Here is an 18,770-nt window from a genome sequence, read left to right as displayed (position 1 = left end):
TTTACACGCAACCTCTTGTGCTCGTACAATACAACATACATAATTGCCTACAGTTATCATTAACAGGCAACTTCATCTTAGTCAGCTGTGGGCAATGTGGTAGTTGAAGTTAAACTCAAAACACATTCATCAATCAATACATTCCTACAATACACCCACTATATTGATAGCCATGGCTTTTCTTTCTGAGGATACCCTTGGCATTTGTGCAAACAGAGCAGTGCTGATGTGATAATCACAGGTGCCCACTGCCCATAAGGCTGTACAACATGTGTTGAAATAGACTTTTGCTTATAAATGACAGGGAGGAAGTTACCAAATATTTTGCAATTTTAAAATAAAAAGTAACTGCGCAATCCAAGTTAGGGACTACTGTCAGAGATTACAACTATCTTAATTTTTTGCAGAACTTTCTTTTTATAATAATTAAAATTATTCCATCCCGCTTCTATTGGGGCATTTTGAAGAGGAGTGTGGCTATGAGCACCCTTGAAGAGCCTGGATCAGGCTTATGGCCCATCTAGCCCAGCTTCCTGTTCTCACAGAGAACAACCAGATGCCCATCGGAAGGAAGCCTGAATGCAGGACTCGTGGTTAGCAGCCATTAATAGCCCTTTCCTCCATGAATCTTATTCTGAAGTCATCCAACTCAGTGGCCATCAACACCTCTTTATAGGCTGTGTGAAGTACTTTTTTGGTCTGTAGTAAAACTTCCAACGTCCAGTTTCATGTCCACAAGTTCTAGCGTTAAGATAGAAAGAAAAGCTTTTTGCATGCCATGCAAAAAAAGTAACTCCTCTAAATCACCTTTTCTCTTAAAAAAAGTCGTAAACTTAATAAATAATAATAATAATAATAATAATAATAATAATAATTTATTATTTATATCCCGCCCAACTGGCTGGGTTTCCGCAGCCACTCTGGGCAGCTTCCAACAAAATATTAAAATACAATGGTCTGTTAAACATTAAAAGCTTCCCTAAATAGGGCTGCCTTCAGATGTCTTCTAAAAGTCTGGTACTGTAGTTGTTTTTCTCTTTGACATCTGATGGGAGGGCGTTCCACAGGGCGGGCGCCACTACCAAGAAGGCCCTCTGCCTGGTTCCCTGTAGCTTGGCTTCTCGCAGTGAGGGAACCACCAGAAGGCCCTTGGCACTGGATCTCAGTGCAATGTAGATGAGTTGTACTATCCTCTTACTAGTGGAACTCTACAATTATATGGTTCTATGAGTCCACGTATGCTTCCTGAGTCATGTTAGGTGAAACCGGAAACAGATCCATTCTGGAGTAAGATTCCTCTTTATTAGAAAAGAAGGCGCTGTCTCTCTTAATCAGTTGCATGCCATTAACAGACATTTGGAGTGGCAAAGTCTGCAATCCTGGCTTGGCTGTGCTGCTGTTTGCAAGGGAGTGTGTGTTCCCTCCAGGGTGAGTGAGACCCCAGCTGACAAATGTATCAGTATAACACCATAACCATATAAAAGACCCCCTTCCCTTTGTTTATGGGATTCAAAGGCATAACATGCAGCACTCTGCAGCAAATGGAAAGCTACACTAATTTTAAAGCCATGGACTACACTGAAGCTACAGTAGTTGCGCCTAAATAAGAACATACATATGTTATTTTCTACTGCATTGTTAGTGTTGTGAGCTATTTTTATCTCAACATTGCTTTTGGAAAAGAAGCATGCAAATGCTAAATTAAGGTTAGATTAAAAATTAAAACAAATAGATCATTTCAGAAGGCTGCTTGATTAGAACTAGGGGTGGAGGAATTCCTGAATCTCACCCCTCCCCCCTGGATTGCCCCATTAGGAAAAAGGTATCTGCCTGCAGAATCATTGTATTCCAAAAAAATGCAAATGTTTGACATCCAGAGCTTCTGCTTTAGTTTTTGACATATCAAAAGCAAAATACCCACCACCCACATTACTGCACATTATATTGTTTCTCGCTAAACAGCAGAAAATAAGGCTGCTGCCATGCACTTTTATCAGATTATCCACAAACTCTCTTGTTAAGCATTATTTATGGGCTGTGTGAAGCCAGGAAATATAGGAAGGGTGACATTGACCAGAGTTAATTTCATGGGGAAAAGAAAGACTGTAGCTCAGTGGCAGAGTATCTGCCTTGCATGTAGAAAGCAACCCCGGTTCAATTCTTGGAATCTCCAGGTTGGGCAAGAGGAGCTTCCTGGCTGAAATCCTGGAGAGCTGCTTCCGGTCATTGTAGACAATACTGAGCTAGATGGGTCAGTGGTCTGATTCTGTATAAAGGCAGCTGCCTATGTTCCCAATGATCCATGTTTAACCAGAATCAGAAGGGAAAGGAAAGAGAGAACTAACTAACTAATTAACTAAATAATTATTTCCCCAGCCACTCTGGGTGGCTTCCAACAGAAAAATAAAATAAAATAATAATAAACATTAAAAGCCTCCCTAAGAAGGGCTGCCTTCAGATGTCTTCTAAAAACCTGGTAGCTGTTTTTTCCTTTGACATCTGATGGGAGGGCGTTCCACAGGGCGGGCGCCACCACCGAGAAGCCCCTATGCCTGGTTCCCTGCAACTTGGCTTCTCGCAACGAGGGAACCGCCAGAAGGCCCTCAGTACTGGACCTCAGTGTTCGGGCAGAACGATGGGGGTGGAGACGCTCTAAAGGTCAGTACCAACACTTTGAATTGTGCTTGGAAACGTACTGGGAGCCAATGTAGGTCTTTTAGGACCGATGTTATGTTGTCTCGGCGGCCGCTCCCAGTCTCCAGTCTAGCTGCCGCATTCTGGATTAGTTGTAGTTTCTGGGTCACCTTCAAAGGTAGCCCCACATAGAGCGCATTGCAGTAGTCCAAGCAGAAGATAACTAGAGCATGCACCACTCTGGCAAGACAGTCTGCAGGCAGGTAGGGTCTCAGCCTGCGTACCAGATGGAGCTGATAGGCAGCTGCCCTGGACACAGAATTAACCTGCACCTCCATGGACAGCTGTGAATCCAAAATGACTCCCAGGCTGCACACCTGGTCCTTCAGGGGCACAGTTACCCCATTCAGGACCAGGGAGTCATCCACATCTGCCCGCCTCCTGTCCCCCAGAAACAGTACTTCTGTCTTGTCAGGATTCAACCTCAATCTGTTAACTGACATCCATCCTCCAGGCACTACCACACAGGACCTTCATCGCCTTCACTGGTTCTGATTTGAAAGAGAGGTAGAGCTGGGTATCGTCCGCATACTGATGAACACCCAGCCCAACCCCCCTGATGATCTCTCCCAGTGGCTGCATGTAGATATTAAAGAGCATGGGGGAGAGGACAGAACCCTGAGGCACCCCACAAGTGAGGGCCCAGGGGTCTGAGCACTCATCCCCCCACCACCACTTTCTGAACACGGCCCAGGAGGAAGAAGCGGAACCACTGTATGACAGTGCACCCAGCTCCCAACCCCTCTAGGTGGTCCAGAAGGATGTTATGGTTGATGGTCTCAAAAGCTGCTGTGAGATCCAGCAGAACTAGGAAACAGCTCTCACCTTTGTCCCTAGCCCGCCGGAGATCATCAACCAGTGTGACCCAGGCTTCCAAATGGTCTGCTTCTTCCATGACATACGAGGGGTACAGGAAAGTACCAGTAGCAGTTAATAAATGTGACGTGGGGACAGATTCTACTGTTTATTTTTCCCTTTTAAAAAATCAAATATCCATGGTATTCATGCAGTACAAGTTCTTAAAGGTTTTAGAATGCACTATTTTCTACAAAGATAATATTAAACTAAGATTTGCAAAGTACATATTTGGTTGGGGATCAGTCTGTACTTCATCTTCCTGTATGAGTACTACATTTATAGTGGTGCAGAGGAGGTATAAAATGCTAAATTATTAATGGCAAAGCTTTACTAAGAACACTACAGAATCAGGGCTTGACTGAGCAGTTCAGAAACCATAGACCATATGCATGAATTGTTATGCTCAAAATGTCTCATGGGACATGCAGAATAGGTTTTCTGATTTCTAACTAGATCTGGCATGGGAACTATTTACCTTGCACTGTTTCATACTGTGCCCTGCTGGAGAGTTTAGAAATAACACAGGGACAATGTTTTTTTAGCTTACTTAATGAAAAATCTCTTTCTTTTTAAAAAGATTCAATGACAAGATTTATTTATAATCTATGTGGGCATAATAGAGTACACTAACTATAACAACCCTATCCAATGTCTGCTAACCTAAGCATCTCTTATTTTATCACCACTGTTCAATGCCTCCTTACTCCAATCAAAGTAACCAAAACACATCAATCTTTTACCATGCTGATAATTAGCAATATTAATTTCTGCAGAAATTAAGTGAGTTAAGTTAAATTATTTGTGTTTAATGTACTCGTCATACTTCTATCCAATTAACTGTGTGAAATGCCTTTGCGCTTTTGTTTCCCTATCAATAACTAATTTAATTCAGTCTTAGTCAACTGAAAATTTATTTAATTCATACAAACCATACTTTACAGGAAAACAACAAATTACAGCAAATTACAAATCTTATTTCAAAATGCTACTTTATAACTGAAAAAGGTCATTGAAAACTGGTTAACAACCTGCAAATCTATTTAGATTGCTAAGTATTGTTTGAGAGTATTGTATGTACTGGCTGGCAAATGCTGATGTCTCTACTTTTTTGTGTACAGAGGGAAGTCAGACATTTTTATTGCAAAATGCCGTCTGGAAAAGATGCAAAATAAAATAGCTAAAATGCAGAGGAAAAATAAAGGGAGGGGAAGAAAGACCCCCTTCCCTTTGCTTATGGGGTTCAAAGGCATAACATGTAGCACCCTGCAGCAAATGGGAAGCTACACTAATTTTAAAGCCATAAAATGCTATAAAGTGCCCTGCAGGGCAGGACTACACTGAAGCTAGTTGCACCTAAATAAGATATGGTTCATTTACTTCGAAGCTTAGCCTAATGTAATCATCAGTGGATTTCTAGCCTAGAGTTGTAACAGGCAAGTAGCCGGCACTGCAGAGGCGACACTCCCAGCCACTGAGGAGGCTTCAGTTAGATTGCTGTTGATTAGAAAATTTTTCAGTTTTGACAAGCACTTAATGAACATAAATCGCACCTTGATTGGTTTCCACTGGCGCCACAGGCACACCTGGGGGGGAAAGAGATCATCTCCTCCTACGAAAGACCTTAGGAAATCTACAATTGTGTTATAAGCTTAGCCAAAAACAAGTATTTATAAAATACTGCTGGATGTAGCCACATTGTTATGCACACTGTTTCTTATATGTTCAGTACTACTGCATAACACACAGTGATACTTTCAGTCTAAATTCAGAAATACAGGGATACTTCCAAGTGCAGGGAGATTATCTTCTGAAAATGAAATTATGTTTGCCTTTGAAATGTTCCTAGCAAACTTTCGACTCCACTGGGAAAAGACATAGAAAGTTTAATACATTGTCATTTGGTGTGAAAAAAAGAATTCTTTCTATAAAAGTACAAAAACCCGTGCAAATAAATAAAGCATAAATAAAATGGAGGCTTAATATTGCACAGAAAATAAACTATGCATTGTAGCTCTCCAATAACACTACTGAAAGCTACATGTATCAACCATTCCCTTTATCAAAGCAAACTCTGAAATGGCACTTATGTATCTTATCAAAACCCCCCCCATTAATACTCAATTGTAATCAAAGTATGTTTTTAATTCTAATTTTCACATTGATTAGAACTGCGTTTTCCTTTTTAAAATAATGGATACTTTGACAGTCAACCTCTAACCACTCCCTTCACAATGTTGTTGTTGTTGTTTAGTCGTTTAGTCGTGTCCGACTCTTCGTGACCCCATGGACCATAGAACGCCAGGCACTCCTGTCTTCCACTGCCTCCCGCAGTTTGGTCAAACTCATGTTCGTAGCTTCGAGAACACTGTCCAACCATCTTGTCTTCTGACGTCCCCTTCTCCTAGTGCCCTCAATCTTTCCCAACATCAGGGTCTTTTCCAAGGATTCTTCTCTTCTCATGAGGTGGCCAAAGTATTGGAGCCTCAGCTTCACAATCTGTCCTTCCAGGGAGCACTCAGGGCTGATTTACTTCAGAATGGATAAGTTTGATCTTCTTGCAGTCCATGGGACTCTCAAGAGTCTCCTCCAGCACCATAATTCAAAAGCATCAATTCTTCGGCGATCAGCCTTCTTTATGGTCCAGCTCTCACTTCCATAAATCACTACTGGGAAAACCATAGCTTTAACTATACGGACCTTTGTCGGCAAGGTGATGTCTCTGCTTTTTAAGATGCTGTCTAGGTTTGTCATTGCTTTTCTCCCAAGAAGCAGGCGTCTTTTAATTTCGTGACTGCTGTCACCATCTGCAGTGATCAAGGAGCCCAAGAAGGTAAAATCTCTCACTGCCTCCATTTCTTCCCCTTCTATTTGCCAGGAGGTGATGGGACCAGTGGCCATGATCTTGGTTTTTTTGATGTTGAGCTTCAGACCATATTTTGCGCTCTCCTCTTTCACCCTCATTAAAAGGTTCTTTAATTCCTCCTTGCTTTCTGCCATCAAGGTAGTGTCACCTGCATATCTGAGGTTGTTGATATTTCTTCCGGCAATCTTAATTCCGGCTTGGGATTCATCTAGTCCAGCCTTTCGCATGATGAATTCTGCATATAAGTTAAATAAGCAGGGAGACAATATACAACCTTGTCGTACTCCTTTCCCAATTTTGAAGCACTCAGTTGTTCCATATCCAGTTCTAACTGTAGCTTCTTGTCCCACATAGAGATTTCTCAGGAGACAGATGAGGTGATCAGGCACTCCCATTTCTTTAAGAACTTGCCATAGTTTGCTGTGGTCGACACAGTCAAAGGCTTTTGCATAGTCAATGAAGCAGAAGTAGACGTTTTTCTGGAACTCTCTAGCTTTCTCCATAATCCAGTGCATGTTTGCTATTTGGTCTCTGGTTCCTCTGCCCTTTTGAAATCCAGCTTGCACTTCTGGGAGTTCTCGGTCCACATACTGCCTAAGCCTGCCTTGTAGAATTTTAAGCATAACCTTGCTAGCGTGTGAAATGAGCGCAATTGTGCGGTAGTTGGAGCATTCTTTGGCACTGCCCTTCTTTGGAATTGGGATGTAGACTGATCTTCTCCAATCCTCTGGCCATTGCTGAGTTTTCCAAACTTGCTGGCATATTGGGTGTAGCACCTTAACAGCATCATCTTTTAAAATTTTAAATAGTTCAGCTGGAATATCATCACTTCCACTGGCCTTGTTATAAGCAGTGCTTTCTAAGGCCCATTTGACTTCACTCTCCAAGATGTCTGGCTCAAGGTCAGCAACCACACTACCTGAGGTGTATGAGACCTCCATATCTTTCTGGTATAATTCCTCTGTGTATTCTTGCCACCTCTTCTTGATGTCTTCTGCTTCTGTTAGGTCCTTACCACTTTTGTCCTTTATTATGGTAATCTTTGTACGAAATGTTCCTTTCATATCTCCAATTTTCCTGAACAGATCTCTGGTTTTCCCCATTCTAATGTTTTCCTCTATTTCTTTGCATTGCTCATTTAAGAAGACCCTCTTGTCTCTCCTTGCTGTTTTTTTGGAAATCTGCATTCAGTTTCCTGTATCTTTCCCTATCTCCCTTGCATTTTGCTTGCCTTCTCTCCCCCGCTATTTGTAAGGCCTCATTGGACAGCCATTTTGCTTTCTTGCATTTCCTTTTCCTTGGGATGGTTTTCGTTGCTGCCTCCTGTATAATGTTACGAGCCTCCATCCATAGTTCTTCAGGCACTCTGTCCACCAAATCTAAATCCTTAAACCTGTTCCTCACTTCCACTGTGTATTCATAAGGGATTTGATTCAGATTGTATCTTACTGGCCCAGTGGTTTTTCCTACTTTCTTCAGTTTAAGCTGGAATTTTGCTATAAGAAGCTGATGATCTGAGTTACAGTCAGCTCCAGGTCTTGTTTTTGCTGATTGTATAGAGCTTCTCCATCTTTGGCTGCAGAGAATATAATCAATCTGATTTCGATGCTGCCCATTTGGTGATATCCATGTGTAGAGTCGTCTCTTGTGTTGTTGGAAGAGAGTGTTTGTGATGACCAGCTTGTTCTCTTGACAGAACTCTATTAGCCGGTTCCGGTTTCCGCCTACAGGAATGGCTGACCTGTTTTCCATCCCTCCGACCTTCATGAGGAATTTGGCGGTTGCTAGGGGAGTAAATGGCAACCCCCCTACCTCTCCGGGGGCTACGGAGAGGGGCCGCTGGCCCGCGATGCCACCAAACCCACTCCGATTGTTTAAGGAGTGGGGGGAGGCTTGGGCTGAAAGCACTCATGAGGAATGTCGGAACTCCCGGACGCCAAACTGCACAGCGGGGATCTCCATGATTAAAGAAGATAATTAGGTTTTAAATTCATGGACATGCTTCAGAAGGAGGGGCAGAAGCTCTGTTTACTGCCGAGGAATTTACGCTGCTGAGGGTGAGGAGTCAAAGGCTGTATTTTATCTTGAAGAAGGATTGATGGGGACGGAACGACAAGGGAAGCGAGTCTTTTTTATTTTTTGCATATACTCTATGAGTTACCTTCATACCTTCCCGGACGTGATGTTCTGGTTTGTTTGGAACGAACGAGAAATAAAAGACATCTGTGTGAGTTGAACTTTATAAACTGTTGATACTGAGTATATTTTTTGAAGATGTAAAATTGCTGATGAGAGAAGCCCCCCTTTAACTGGATAAGGAGTGCCTGGAAAGCGTTCAGAGGATTTATGGGGTGTGACGCACTTTGAATTTGAACAGCGACCTGAAGCTAAGTTCAGCTATAGGACAAGGAGAGCCACTAATTAATCAAGAGTCTATGCATAATGTGACAGCTGGATCTTCTGCCTGGAAAAGCTGTAAATTTTATAAAGATCGTTAATCTACATAGTTATGGGAAGAAAACGAAAGTAATCTGAGTTTTCTAAGATGGCGCTGCTTCGTGTTGAGAGTCCGACGCAACAGGGACGCTCAAGACCAAGAAGATTTATGGGGAGGCTGGACTGATTAACTCACACAGGAGAAAGAACATATGTGAAATCTCGTTTGATACTTATCTCAGCAGCTGGGGAAAAATCGGATGAGAGGAAAACATCTTTGTGACTGTAAGGGAAAGATCGGGACTATAATAGACTTTGAGTGATGATTTGGACTTTGGACTTTAGAAAAAGACGGCGGTGAGCAGCTGCGAGGAATCCCCAATTTCTTGAAGCATGGGAACCCCGATTTGGCATAACATTCAGTTTGATTGATATGTATTTGTATAATTTGAAATAATGAATGAGATATAATTGTTTTTAATTGGAAAATTAATAAAAATAGATTATAAAAAAAGACAGAACTCTATTAGCCTTTGCCCTGCTTCATTTTGAACTCCAAGGCCAAACTTGCCAGTTGTTCCTTTTATCTCTTGATTCCCTACTTTAGCATTCCAATCCCCTGTAATGAGAAGAACATCCTTCTTTGGTGTCATTTCTAGAAGGTGTTGTAGGTCTTCATAGAATTGGTCAATTTCACTTTCTTCAGCTCCGGTAGTTGGTGCATAAACTTGGATTACTGTGATGTTAAAAGGTCTGCCTTGGATTCGTATCGAGATCATTCTGTCATTTTTGAGATTGCATCCCATTACAGCTTTTGCCACTCTTTTGTTGACTATGAGGGCCACTCCATTTCTACTACAGGATTGTTGCCCACAGTAGTAGATATGATACTCACCCGAACTGAATTCGCCCATTCCCTTCCATTTTAGTTCACTGATGCCCAGGATGTCGATATTTATTCTTGTCATCTCATTTTTGACCACATCCAGCTTACCTCCATTCATGGTTCTTACATTCCAGGTTCCTATGCAATATTTTTCTTTACAGCATCGGACTTTCCTTTCGCTTCCAGGCATATCCACAACTGAGCGTCCTTTCGGCTTTGGCCCAGCCGCTTCATCAGCTCTGAATCTACTTGTGCTTGTCCTCCGCTCTTCCTCAGTAGCATGTTGGACGCCTTCCGACCTGAGGGGCTCATCTTCCAGTGTCATAACTTTTATATGCCTGTTGTCTTTGTCCATGGAGTTTTATTGGCAGGGATACTGGAGTGGCTTGCCAGTTCCTTCTCCAGGTGGATCACGTTTAGTCAAAACTCTCCACTATGACCTGTCCATCTTGGGTGGCCCTGCATGGCATAGCTCATAGCTTCTCTGAGTTATTCAAGCCCCTTCGCCACGACAAGGCATTGATCCATGAAGGGGTTCACAATGTTAGAAGATGAGCAATTAAATAGTCCTGAGATGTTGTTGGGGCCAGTAATGGTGTTTTCCGGGTGTATGTGGCAGCAAAGTTGGCATCTGGGTTTATTGCAGGCTCTAGTACCAGTGCCCATGTTAAGTCAGGTGGTGGTATTATTGTGGGTGAGGAGTTGTTTAAAATTGGGTGGCTGTCTGTAGGCAATGAAAGGTTATGGAAACAGTTCAGGATCACAATCCCTCTCCCCATATAAACCGTCCCAGACTCTGCGTTCATCACCTGAGGCTCTTCTTTGTGGGCCTTTTCCATATGAGTTCCAGAGAAGGGCCTTTTCTGTACTGGCTCCTTGTTTCTGGAATGCTCTCCCCAGTGAGGTTTGCCTGGTGCCTTCATCTTTAGGCGCCAGGCAAAAACCTTCCACTTCCACCAGGTCTTTGGCTTATCAATCTTCTACTATTTCCTTGTATTTTTACCTTTGTATTTTATCCTGTGAACCACCCTAAGATTTTATGAGGAAGGGTGATAAATCTTATAAATGAAATGAAACAATGTAAAAGCTCTGCTGCCTTGCCTCTTGCATCAGAATAATTCCCATTTCTTTTCCAGGAGTTGCCCACTCTCCACAGAAATAGCCTTGATTGCAAACTGTTCCTTGTTCTTCATGGTGTTGGAATGTATGTATTTTTCTTTTTTATCACTCTTTTTATAAATGAAATTCTAATAAAATACTAATTTTAAAAAGTTGTTTTGAAACATGAATTTATGTTTTTCTGTAGCTAGTTAATTAGGTATTGTGTTGTCTTTTAAAAAGCAACTTCCAATTTCTGAATCTTTTTCTGTCTGGATTGTTAAACAAAAATCTTTTTATTTGAGACTCTGGAGTTGATATAGCCTCTTTGTATAACCTGGTCAAGTTTTACTTATGCACTTTGACTACTTGGTACATGCTGCTAAAGTTTCCCAGAGTTTTGAAAGGAAACTTTAGAAAAAAGAAAAGAAAAAAGTTGTCATCTGTGTAAACCCTAAATCTGAAATGGTTATGTATTCAGATCATGGATTATTATAGGGTTGCCATATTTCAAAAATGAAAATCCAGAGTTGAGCTTTTGTTGGCAAAGTTGAGCTTTCTGGGGGACGGGGAGTTATTGACCTGTTTGTTGTTGTTGTTGCTGCTGCTGCTGCTGAAAAAGTCTGCCTGGACACTATTATATGTCCAGGAAATTCTGGTCGTATGGCAGCCCTAGATTATTATTACTGTGGATGAAGGCAGCACTACCCTGGAGTAAGTAACCATGGACAGCTGGCAGAGGAAGGTGGTTGTGTTTCAGCTCATTTGTCACAAAAACTGACACTCTAACTGAATCTCAAACCAGGAACCAAAAAGACGTCTTGCCATCTAGATGACCCTCAGGATTCCTATAGTCTAGATTGAACTATATTCCTCCATTTACTAATGTTGGAATAATTTTGAAGCATGCCAACATGCAAGATATTCAGTTCCCTTGTAATCTTCATCCTCAGCTACATCATGCTGTGTTGTATACAGTACAGTGGCACCTTGGTTCTCAAACAGCAAAAACCCGGAAGTGTTCTGGTTTTCGAACACTTTTCGGAAGCCGAAAGTCCGATGTGACTGTCGGCTTTTGTTTCCGGGATGCCTGCACAACTCAGAAGTGTGCAGGGCCGGTTTTTGCGCCCTAGGCAAGATCACCTTGTGCCCCCCCCCCTATTTCCCAGAGTGGAATAAAAAATAAAATAAATAAAGATAAAAATAAAAAAGTAGAAAAAAATAAAAAGTAGAAAAAATAAAAATATAAAATAAAATAAAAAGTTCCTTGGTTGTTGGTGAGGGGAAGGGGTAAAAAGTAGTCTCTTTACCTTGTCAGCTAGCGGACTTCCCTGTTTCTGGCGCGGCCTTCCCCTGCTTCCCCTGGAGCCCGATCTCGGTGCGCTAGCTGCTGAAGGGGTAGGCCCAGCTCGGGTGAGCGAGCGAGCGGGCGGAGAGGGCACCTCCAGGGCCGTCCCTAGGCCCAAGCTGGGTGGTGCAAGGCGCCAGGGTGCCTGGCCATCAGGGGCGCAGAAGGGGTGCCGAACTCAGCGGCTTCAGGCCGCTCTCTGGAGGCACGCGGGGAGTGCGGGCCTGGGGCCGCCTCCACTGAACAGCTGAGAGGTGTAGCGTGGCAGCCCCAGACTCGCACTCACCGTGCGCCCCCAGAGAGCGGCCTGAAGCCGCTCAACAGCTGAGAGGCGCGGAGGAGACAGCCCTAGGCTCGCGCATCGCGCAGGGAACAAGAACCTGGGGCCGCCTCCACTGAACAGCAGAGAGGTGCAGCGAGGTGGTCCCAGGCTAACGCTCCCCACGCGCCTCCGGAGCTTCGTGTGGGGAGCGCGAGCCTGGGGCCGCCTCCACTGCGCCTCTCAGCTGTTCAGCGGAGGCGGCCCCAGGCCCGTGCTCCCCACACGCCTCCGGATAGTGGCCTAAAGTCGCGCAACAGCTGAGAGGCGCAGTGGAGAGCCCCAGGCAGCACCGGGAGGCGGGGGGAGGCGGCAGGCAGGCTGGCCAGTGCCCCCTCCATTTTGGTGCCCTAGGCAGCTGCCTAGTTCGCATTAATGGACGCCCCGGCCCTGGACGTGTGCCTTGGTTTTCGAACATTTCGGAAGTCAAACAGACTTCCGGAACAGATTAAGTTTGGTGCTTTTGTTTTTGCTATTTATTTTGCGTTATTGTTTTTGAGGCTTTTTCAGTTAATTTGTTTTTGTGACTGTGTGGAACCCAGTTCAGCTACTGATTAATTGATTGTGTGACTGCGGAAATGGCTAAAAGCCCCCATCCAAACAATGACTATCATCAGTGCAGGTAAGAAAAAAAGTTAGTTTTTATCATCTACAATACTGTCTTATTTATTTTATAGTACAGTACATTGATTATCGATTTCATTTTTTTCTCGTTAGATAGTAAAATTCATGTTAAATTGCTGTTTTAGGGGTTGTTTTATAAAAGTCTGGAACGGATTAATCCGTTTTGCATTACTTTCTACGGGAAAGTGCACCTTGGTTTTGGAACACTTTGGTTTTGGAATGGACTTCCGGAACAGATTAAGTTTGAGAACCAAGGTACCACTATATGAGGCTGAGGAAGGAAAGGGGGAGAGAGGGGGTGGGGTGGTAAAACTTATATTCTTTTACTTAGTATGGGGTTTTGTGTCAGTGTCACTTGGGTAGGTTCTCTTTCTATTCACTTATTATATTTCTTTGGTAGTGAGAGAGGTGGGGGGGCAGGACATGGTTGGTTGTCTTTAGCTGGCTGTAGTGAATTTGTTTGTGTGAGGGGGATTGTTGGGTCAAGTTAGCCATATTGATTCATATGCTATCAGTCGATTCTTCTTGTTGGTTTGTGTACATGATAAAGGGGAGCCATACTGGGGTGAAGGTGCCCTCTTTCATTTGTCCCCATGTCAGTTTCAGTCTATTGGCTAGCTTTTCTAGTAAGGCTGTTTCCTATACCAATAGTCCATGTTCACTCCTGACAGGTCTCTCCAGTGTCTGGCTGTGATGCTTCTGGCTGCTGAGCGTAGGTGGGCTATGAGCTCTTTATAGTGTGAGTGGGCATTATTATCTTGGAAAATGTTAAATAGGGCCAGTTCTAATACCTGTTTAGTTATTTTGCATATTCTTGTAGGACTGCTGTCCAGAAGGGTTGGGGGCATTCCCACCACATATGGAGGTATGTGCATGTGGAGGTGCATCAAATTATGTCTTTTGAAAAAGCAGTTACTATCTCCTGCTCTGGTTTCTAGAGTGTATGTTCTAGTTTATCCACTGTGTGCTTAGAATTAATCTCACAATAAAATGGTAGCTCCTTCCTTTTCTTTTTTTAAAGTTGTTTTTATTAAATATTTACCTGTGTTACCCAAGTACATATAGCACCTGTGCTTTTCAATACACAGAGTCCTTTCTACAACTAGTTATATTCAATGTGAGACACTAATGTTTTAGACAATATATGGTTGGGGGAGAAGAAAAGTGGGGGGAGAGAGCGGGGAAGAGAGAAGGTGGGTAGTAAACTTTCGTTCTTTTACTTAGTTTATTTGCAAGGTTTCTGTGTTAACATCAAATTGGTATCTTCTCTTTCTATTCATGTATTAGTTTTAATTGGGGGGGCAGGATTGGGGGTCCCAGGGCCTGGTTGGTTGCCTTCAGTTGGCCACAGTGAGTTTTGCTTGCGAGGGGGGGGGAGGGGTTGTAAGGTCAAGTTAGCCATATTGATTCATATGCTGCTGGTGGGTTATTGTTGTTGCCTTGTTGGGCTGCGTTCTGAATAATATTCACTAATTAGGCTTTTATGTTTCTTGATTATAAATAGGATTATTCCTGGTTTTGAAACATCATTTGATAACTGTGAAATGCATGCACACTTACATGTAAACTTGGGTGATAGGTCAGTACGCCATTATCACAGAGAGTAACATATTTCTTCTTCCACTCTTTATTTAAAGATTTGCCACTTCGCTTCAGCAGCATGCCCTATTAAGAAGAAAGAGGTAATATGAAACACACTGTTAGACATACACACACAAGTATATATATGTTCATATCCTATAAAGTTTTACAGCATTTATTGCACTAACTACTTTGATATGGCTCCTTCATTCACATACTAGTGAGTACATTCCTTTAAAATAACAGTATCAGTATACATACCCATCATCCATACCCACCCCGCCTGCAGCAGCATCTTATACGTTTTAACCAGTTGGGGATACAAACTATGAGAAAGGCAACAAGCTCAAGAGGGGTCCCAATATTGATCTTTGGAGGGACCCCACTTCTTATATCCATCCATGATGAGAACTGTCCATTTATTCCTACTCTCTGCTTCCTGCTCTTTAATGATCAATTCATGGGAACCCTTGTTAATGGTTCTGTGTGGCACCTTTAAGACTAATCAAATCAAGCTACAATTCTGTACATATCTATTAGAGAACAATCTCTATGGAATTCGGTGGGAGTTATTTCTGAATAAGGACCTTTGGATCTGAGCCTGAGCAGGGGACCCCACTGTAGCAGAAAGAGTGGGAAATAAAGGTCTGCTGTGTGCAAGCAAAATGCCATCCACAGTTCTTGAGATGCAAGCCATTATTTCAGTAACTCATTAAACACTCCATTATCTATATATATAAAAATGTAGGCATTGCGCACGCGGATGAAACAGCCTTTCTCCGTAACCGCTGAACTGCAATGTAACAAATTTGGCCAGTGAGGGATCTGGCATAACAAAAATTCCAAAAAAGGACAGATTTCACACCTAAAATAGTGAATAAACACAAAAAAGTGGTGCCCAAATTAGTCGTCACCAGCAAAATCTCTGAAGACTCCAGCAGCATCCAGTAGAAACGCAGATTGCATGCTGAAGGTCTGAAGGGCGGTGCCAAATAATGACATCATCAACCAAGCAACTGAAACTACCAAGGCAGCCGTTAGAAGAAGAGGAAGAGGAAGAGGAAGAGGAAGAGGAAGAAGAAGAAGAAGAAGAAGAGGAGGAGGAGGAGTAGTAGTTTGGATTTGATATCCCGCTTTATCACTACCCAAAGGAGTCTCAAAGCATTCTCCTTTCCCTTCCTCTCCCACAACAAACACTCTGTGAGGTGAGTGGGGCTGAGAGACTTCAGATAAGTGTGACTAGCCCAAGGTCACCCAGCAGCTGCATGTGGAGGAGCAGGGAAGCGAACCCAATTCACCAGATTACGAGTCTACCGCTCTTAACCACTACACCACACTGGCTCCTAAGCCCCTGCCAGGCCCCCACTAGGCATGGGGGGGAGAGGGCGGTGGGGGGGGGAGGGACAAAACAATTTTAAAAAAACCAATCCACAAACAAAAATATACAAAATACACAACAATACATGCCAAAATCTCTAAAACCACACACCACACCAACTACCCACACTACAAATATACCACAACACACAAACACACCACACCCACATCTTAAACCCTACCCACTACTGACCCACAAACAAAAAAACCCTATAAAACTAAACAAAATACCACCTTAATAAACAAACATCTTAAAAAAACCACCATAAAAAACCCATTAAGCCACATCTATCTATCTATCTATCTACCTACTGTAACTATCTATCTCTATGTAACAACTGCATGCAGGAGAGGGGAAATCACAGGAATAAATCGAGGGTGGGGAGAAGACAGTAAAAATCACAGGGATAAGCCAGTGGTGGGGGGAGGAAGGGACAGGAAACATCATGAATCAGAACAGAGTGGGGGAAATCACACTTCTCAAAATTAAAAACATAAATAAAACTACCAAAACAGACAAACGAAAATGCACAATCATAAGAAGACCCCAAAAATAAAAACCATAAATACAAGCACAAAGTTGAAACATCTGGAAAAGCATATTACATCGAAACACTAACCTAAAACAAGTTATGCAACCATTACCATTCAAAACACAAATGACATCAATAATCCCCCCCCCCAAAAAAATCCACAGCAAGGCGTGGCCGGGTCAGCTAGTATTCACAGCTAAAATTGTGGGCAAGCCATGTTGTAAGGAGGAGTTCCAAGAGTGTGTTGCTATTGTACTCTAAAAATACAAAAATACAATAACTTTGATCAGTAGGCAAAGATATGCACCAGTTAATCAAAATACCTGCCAACTAAATTTCAGTACTACTGATCCGAATATGTAAATTCATATATAATATCACACTCCCTCTAACAGCAATCTCATACAGTGATACCAACAGGATTAGAGCCACAATGGGGTCAACAGGAAAACAAAGGGAGGTAGCAGCATAATCTGGAGAACCTTGAGGCTTGTAGTACAACTTAACTTTACAAAGCAAGCTACCACCTGAGAGGGGAATAAAATAAAATAAAATCCCTAAACAGCCCAATGTGGATTGAGCATGTTGAGTGTCTAAGGAATGTTGAGTACCTGTTGGAAATAATGAAAGGAAAAGTGGAAAGGGGGGGAAGGAATATGGTATCCTGAGGGAAGAGATGACTGGCTACTGGAATCCAGAACAGGAACACACTTATAACACTACAGCATTTTGTGGCAGATTCCAGTTCTCCCTACCAAAAAGAATTCAGATTTTTTTTAAAGCCAAAGATTGCTTGTTCAATTGTGTTAGGTTTAGCACATCAAACAAACACACTCCTTTACTTTTATTTGGCAATTACAAGCTCACAGCAAGCAGAGCCTCCTACAGCTGTCTTCACTATCGGAGTCAGTTCATTCGACCGGCCCCTTCCAAGGCCAGATATACCTATGCTAAGCCCACCCACCCCTTCCAGCTGGCCTTCCTTTGCTGCAATCACTTGCTCTGCCTCCTACTCCTGGGAGACTCAGGTGCACTCAATTCCTCCTCCTCTGGAGGTGAATCCAACCCCCTCCTCCCTCCTGCTCCTGCATCTCAGGGTTGCTTTGAGAAGGGACAGGCAACCTTCTGTTCTCCTCTGCCTCTTCCTCCCCCTCTGCCGGTTCCTCTCTGTGGGCCGTGTCTCTGATAAATTGTGTCTTCCAATTACTAGGTATAGACAGGCCTGAAAATACTTTTATTTCCAAAAAATCTTCAGTCAGCTGTAAATAAATACTCAGCTATTATAAAAACAAACTTTTTATACAGGAAATTCAGAATATATAGCTAGCTAGCTACTGAAATACATTGTAATTCTAAGCAGGAACATCTTCATTAGCAATATTAGAAAGCAAGTCTTAAAATGTGATTTCTTGACCATGGTTTAAAATTTATTCTTACAATATACCCGTACACACTGTTGTTTGCTTACTATTTCAGTCACTTACTCCAGAAAAAAACTCTGAATCAAACAGATGTGTGACTTTCAAGACACAGATGTGTGACTTTCAAGCTCTTTACTTACTGTTTCAACCCATTTTCCCAGTTGTTTGAAAGACATGCTTATTCGGCATAAGTAAGAGCAACTTACTTGCTTTTGAACACCTTTCAATGAATACATATTCTGTGTCTAGTCCCAGGAAGTCATTGTAAGCCAAAAGCAATGTTAAGAACACAATGTTTAAATAACTCACATTAAATAATAATGAATTTGTCTTATCTGAAATCCATCACTAAGTGGCTCACTATTGCCCAAAGCTGTGATAATCACCAATCATAAATTTATATTAAAGCTCTATTCAATAGCAATTATTTACAAACAAATATATATTGATTCATTTGCTGTTGAGGTCTGAGTTCCTAACTGAGCCAATCAACCTCAGATACTAGCCTTCAAGGCACAGAACTATGGTCCAGACCACGGCCATTCTCAGCATCAAGATTGTTATGGTAACAATGTACAGTTAATGAGTAGAACCCCACCTGGGATCAATTAAAAATCAGGGAAGTGATATACTACACACATGTCCTCTCCTCTCGTGAGGGTGTGCAATGACTACATGATTTACCTTATCAGTATCTGTAGCATCTGGAAGCAACCCAAATTTTCACTGTGA

The 18,770-nt window shown here is 42.5% G+C and overlaps 1 protein-coding gene across 4 annotated transcripts in view; it reads right to left on the bottom strand.

Annotated features, from left to right (window-relative positions):
- The window catches only part of AGAP1 (ArfGAP with GTPase domain, ankyrin repeat and PH domain 1), a 378,138-nt gene that overhangs the window by 148,813 nt on the left and 210,555 nt on the right, over positions 1–18,770 (bottom strand). For all 4 annotated transcript variants that reach the window (XM_060282347.1, XM_060282348.1, XM_035139158.2 and 1 more), the window contains one exon: positions 14,687–14,791. In XM_060282347.1, coding sequence (XP_060138330.1) covers positions 14,687–14,791 — 105 coding nt within the window. The remainder of the gene's footprint in view (positions 1–14,686; positions 14,792–18,770) is intronic.

This window comes from Zootoca vivipara, chromosome 1 (genome assembly GCF_963506605.1).
Source record: "Zootoca vivipara chromosome 1, rZooViv1.1, whole genome shotgun sequence".
Lineage (NCBI taxonomy): Eukaryota > Metazoa > Chordata > Lepidosauria > Squamata > Lacertidae > Zootoca > Zootoca vivipara.
Note: the sequence above shows the minus strand (reverse complement) of the source record. Positions and strands in the feature narration are given on the sequence as shown.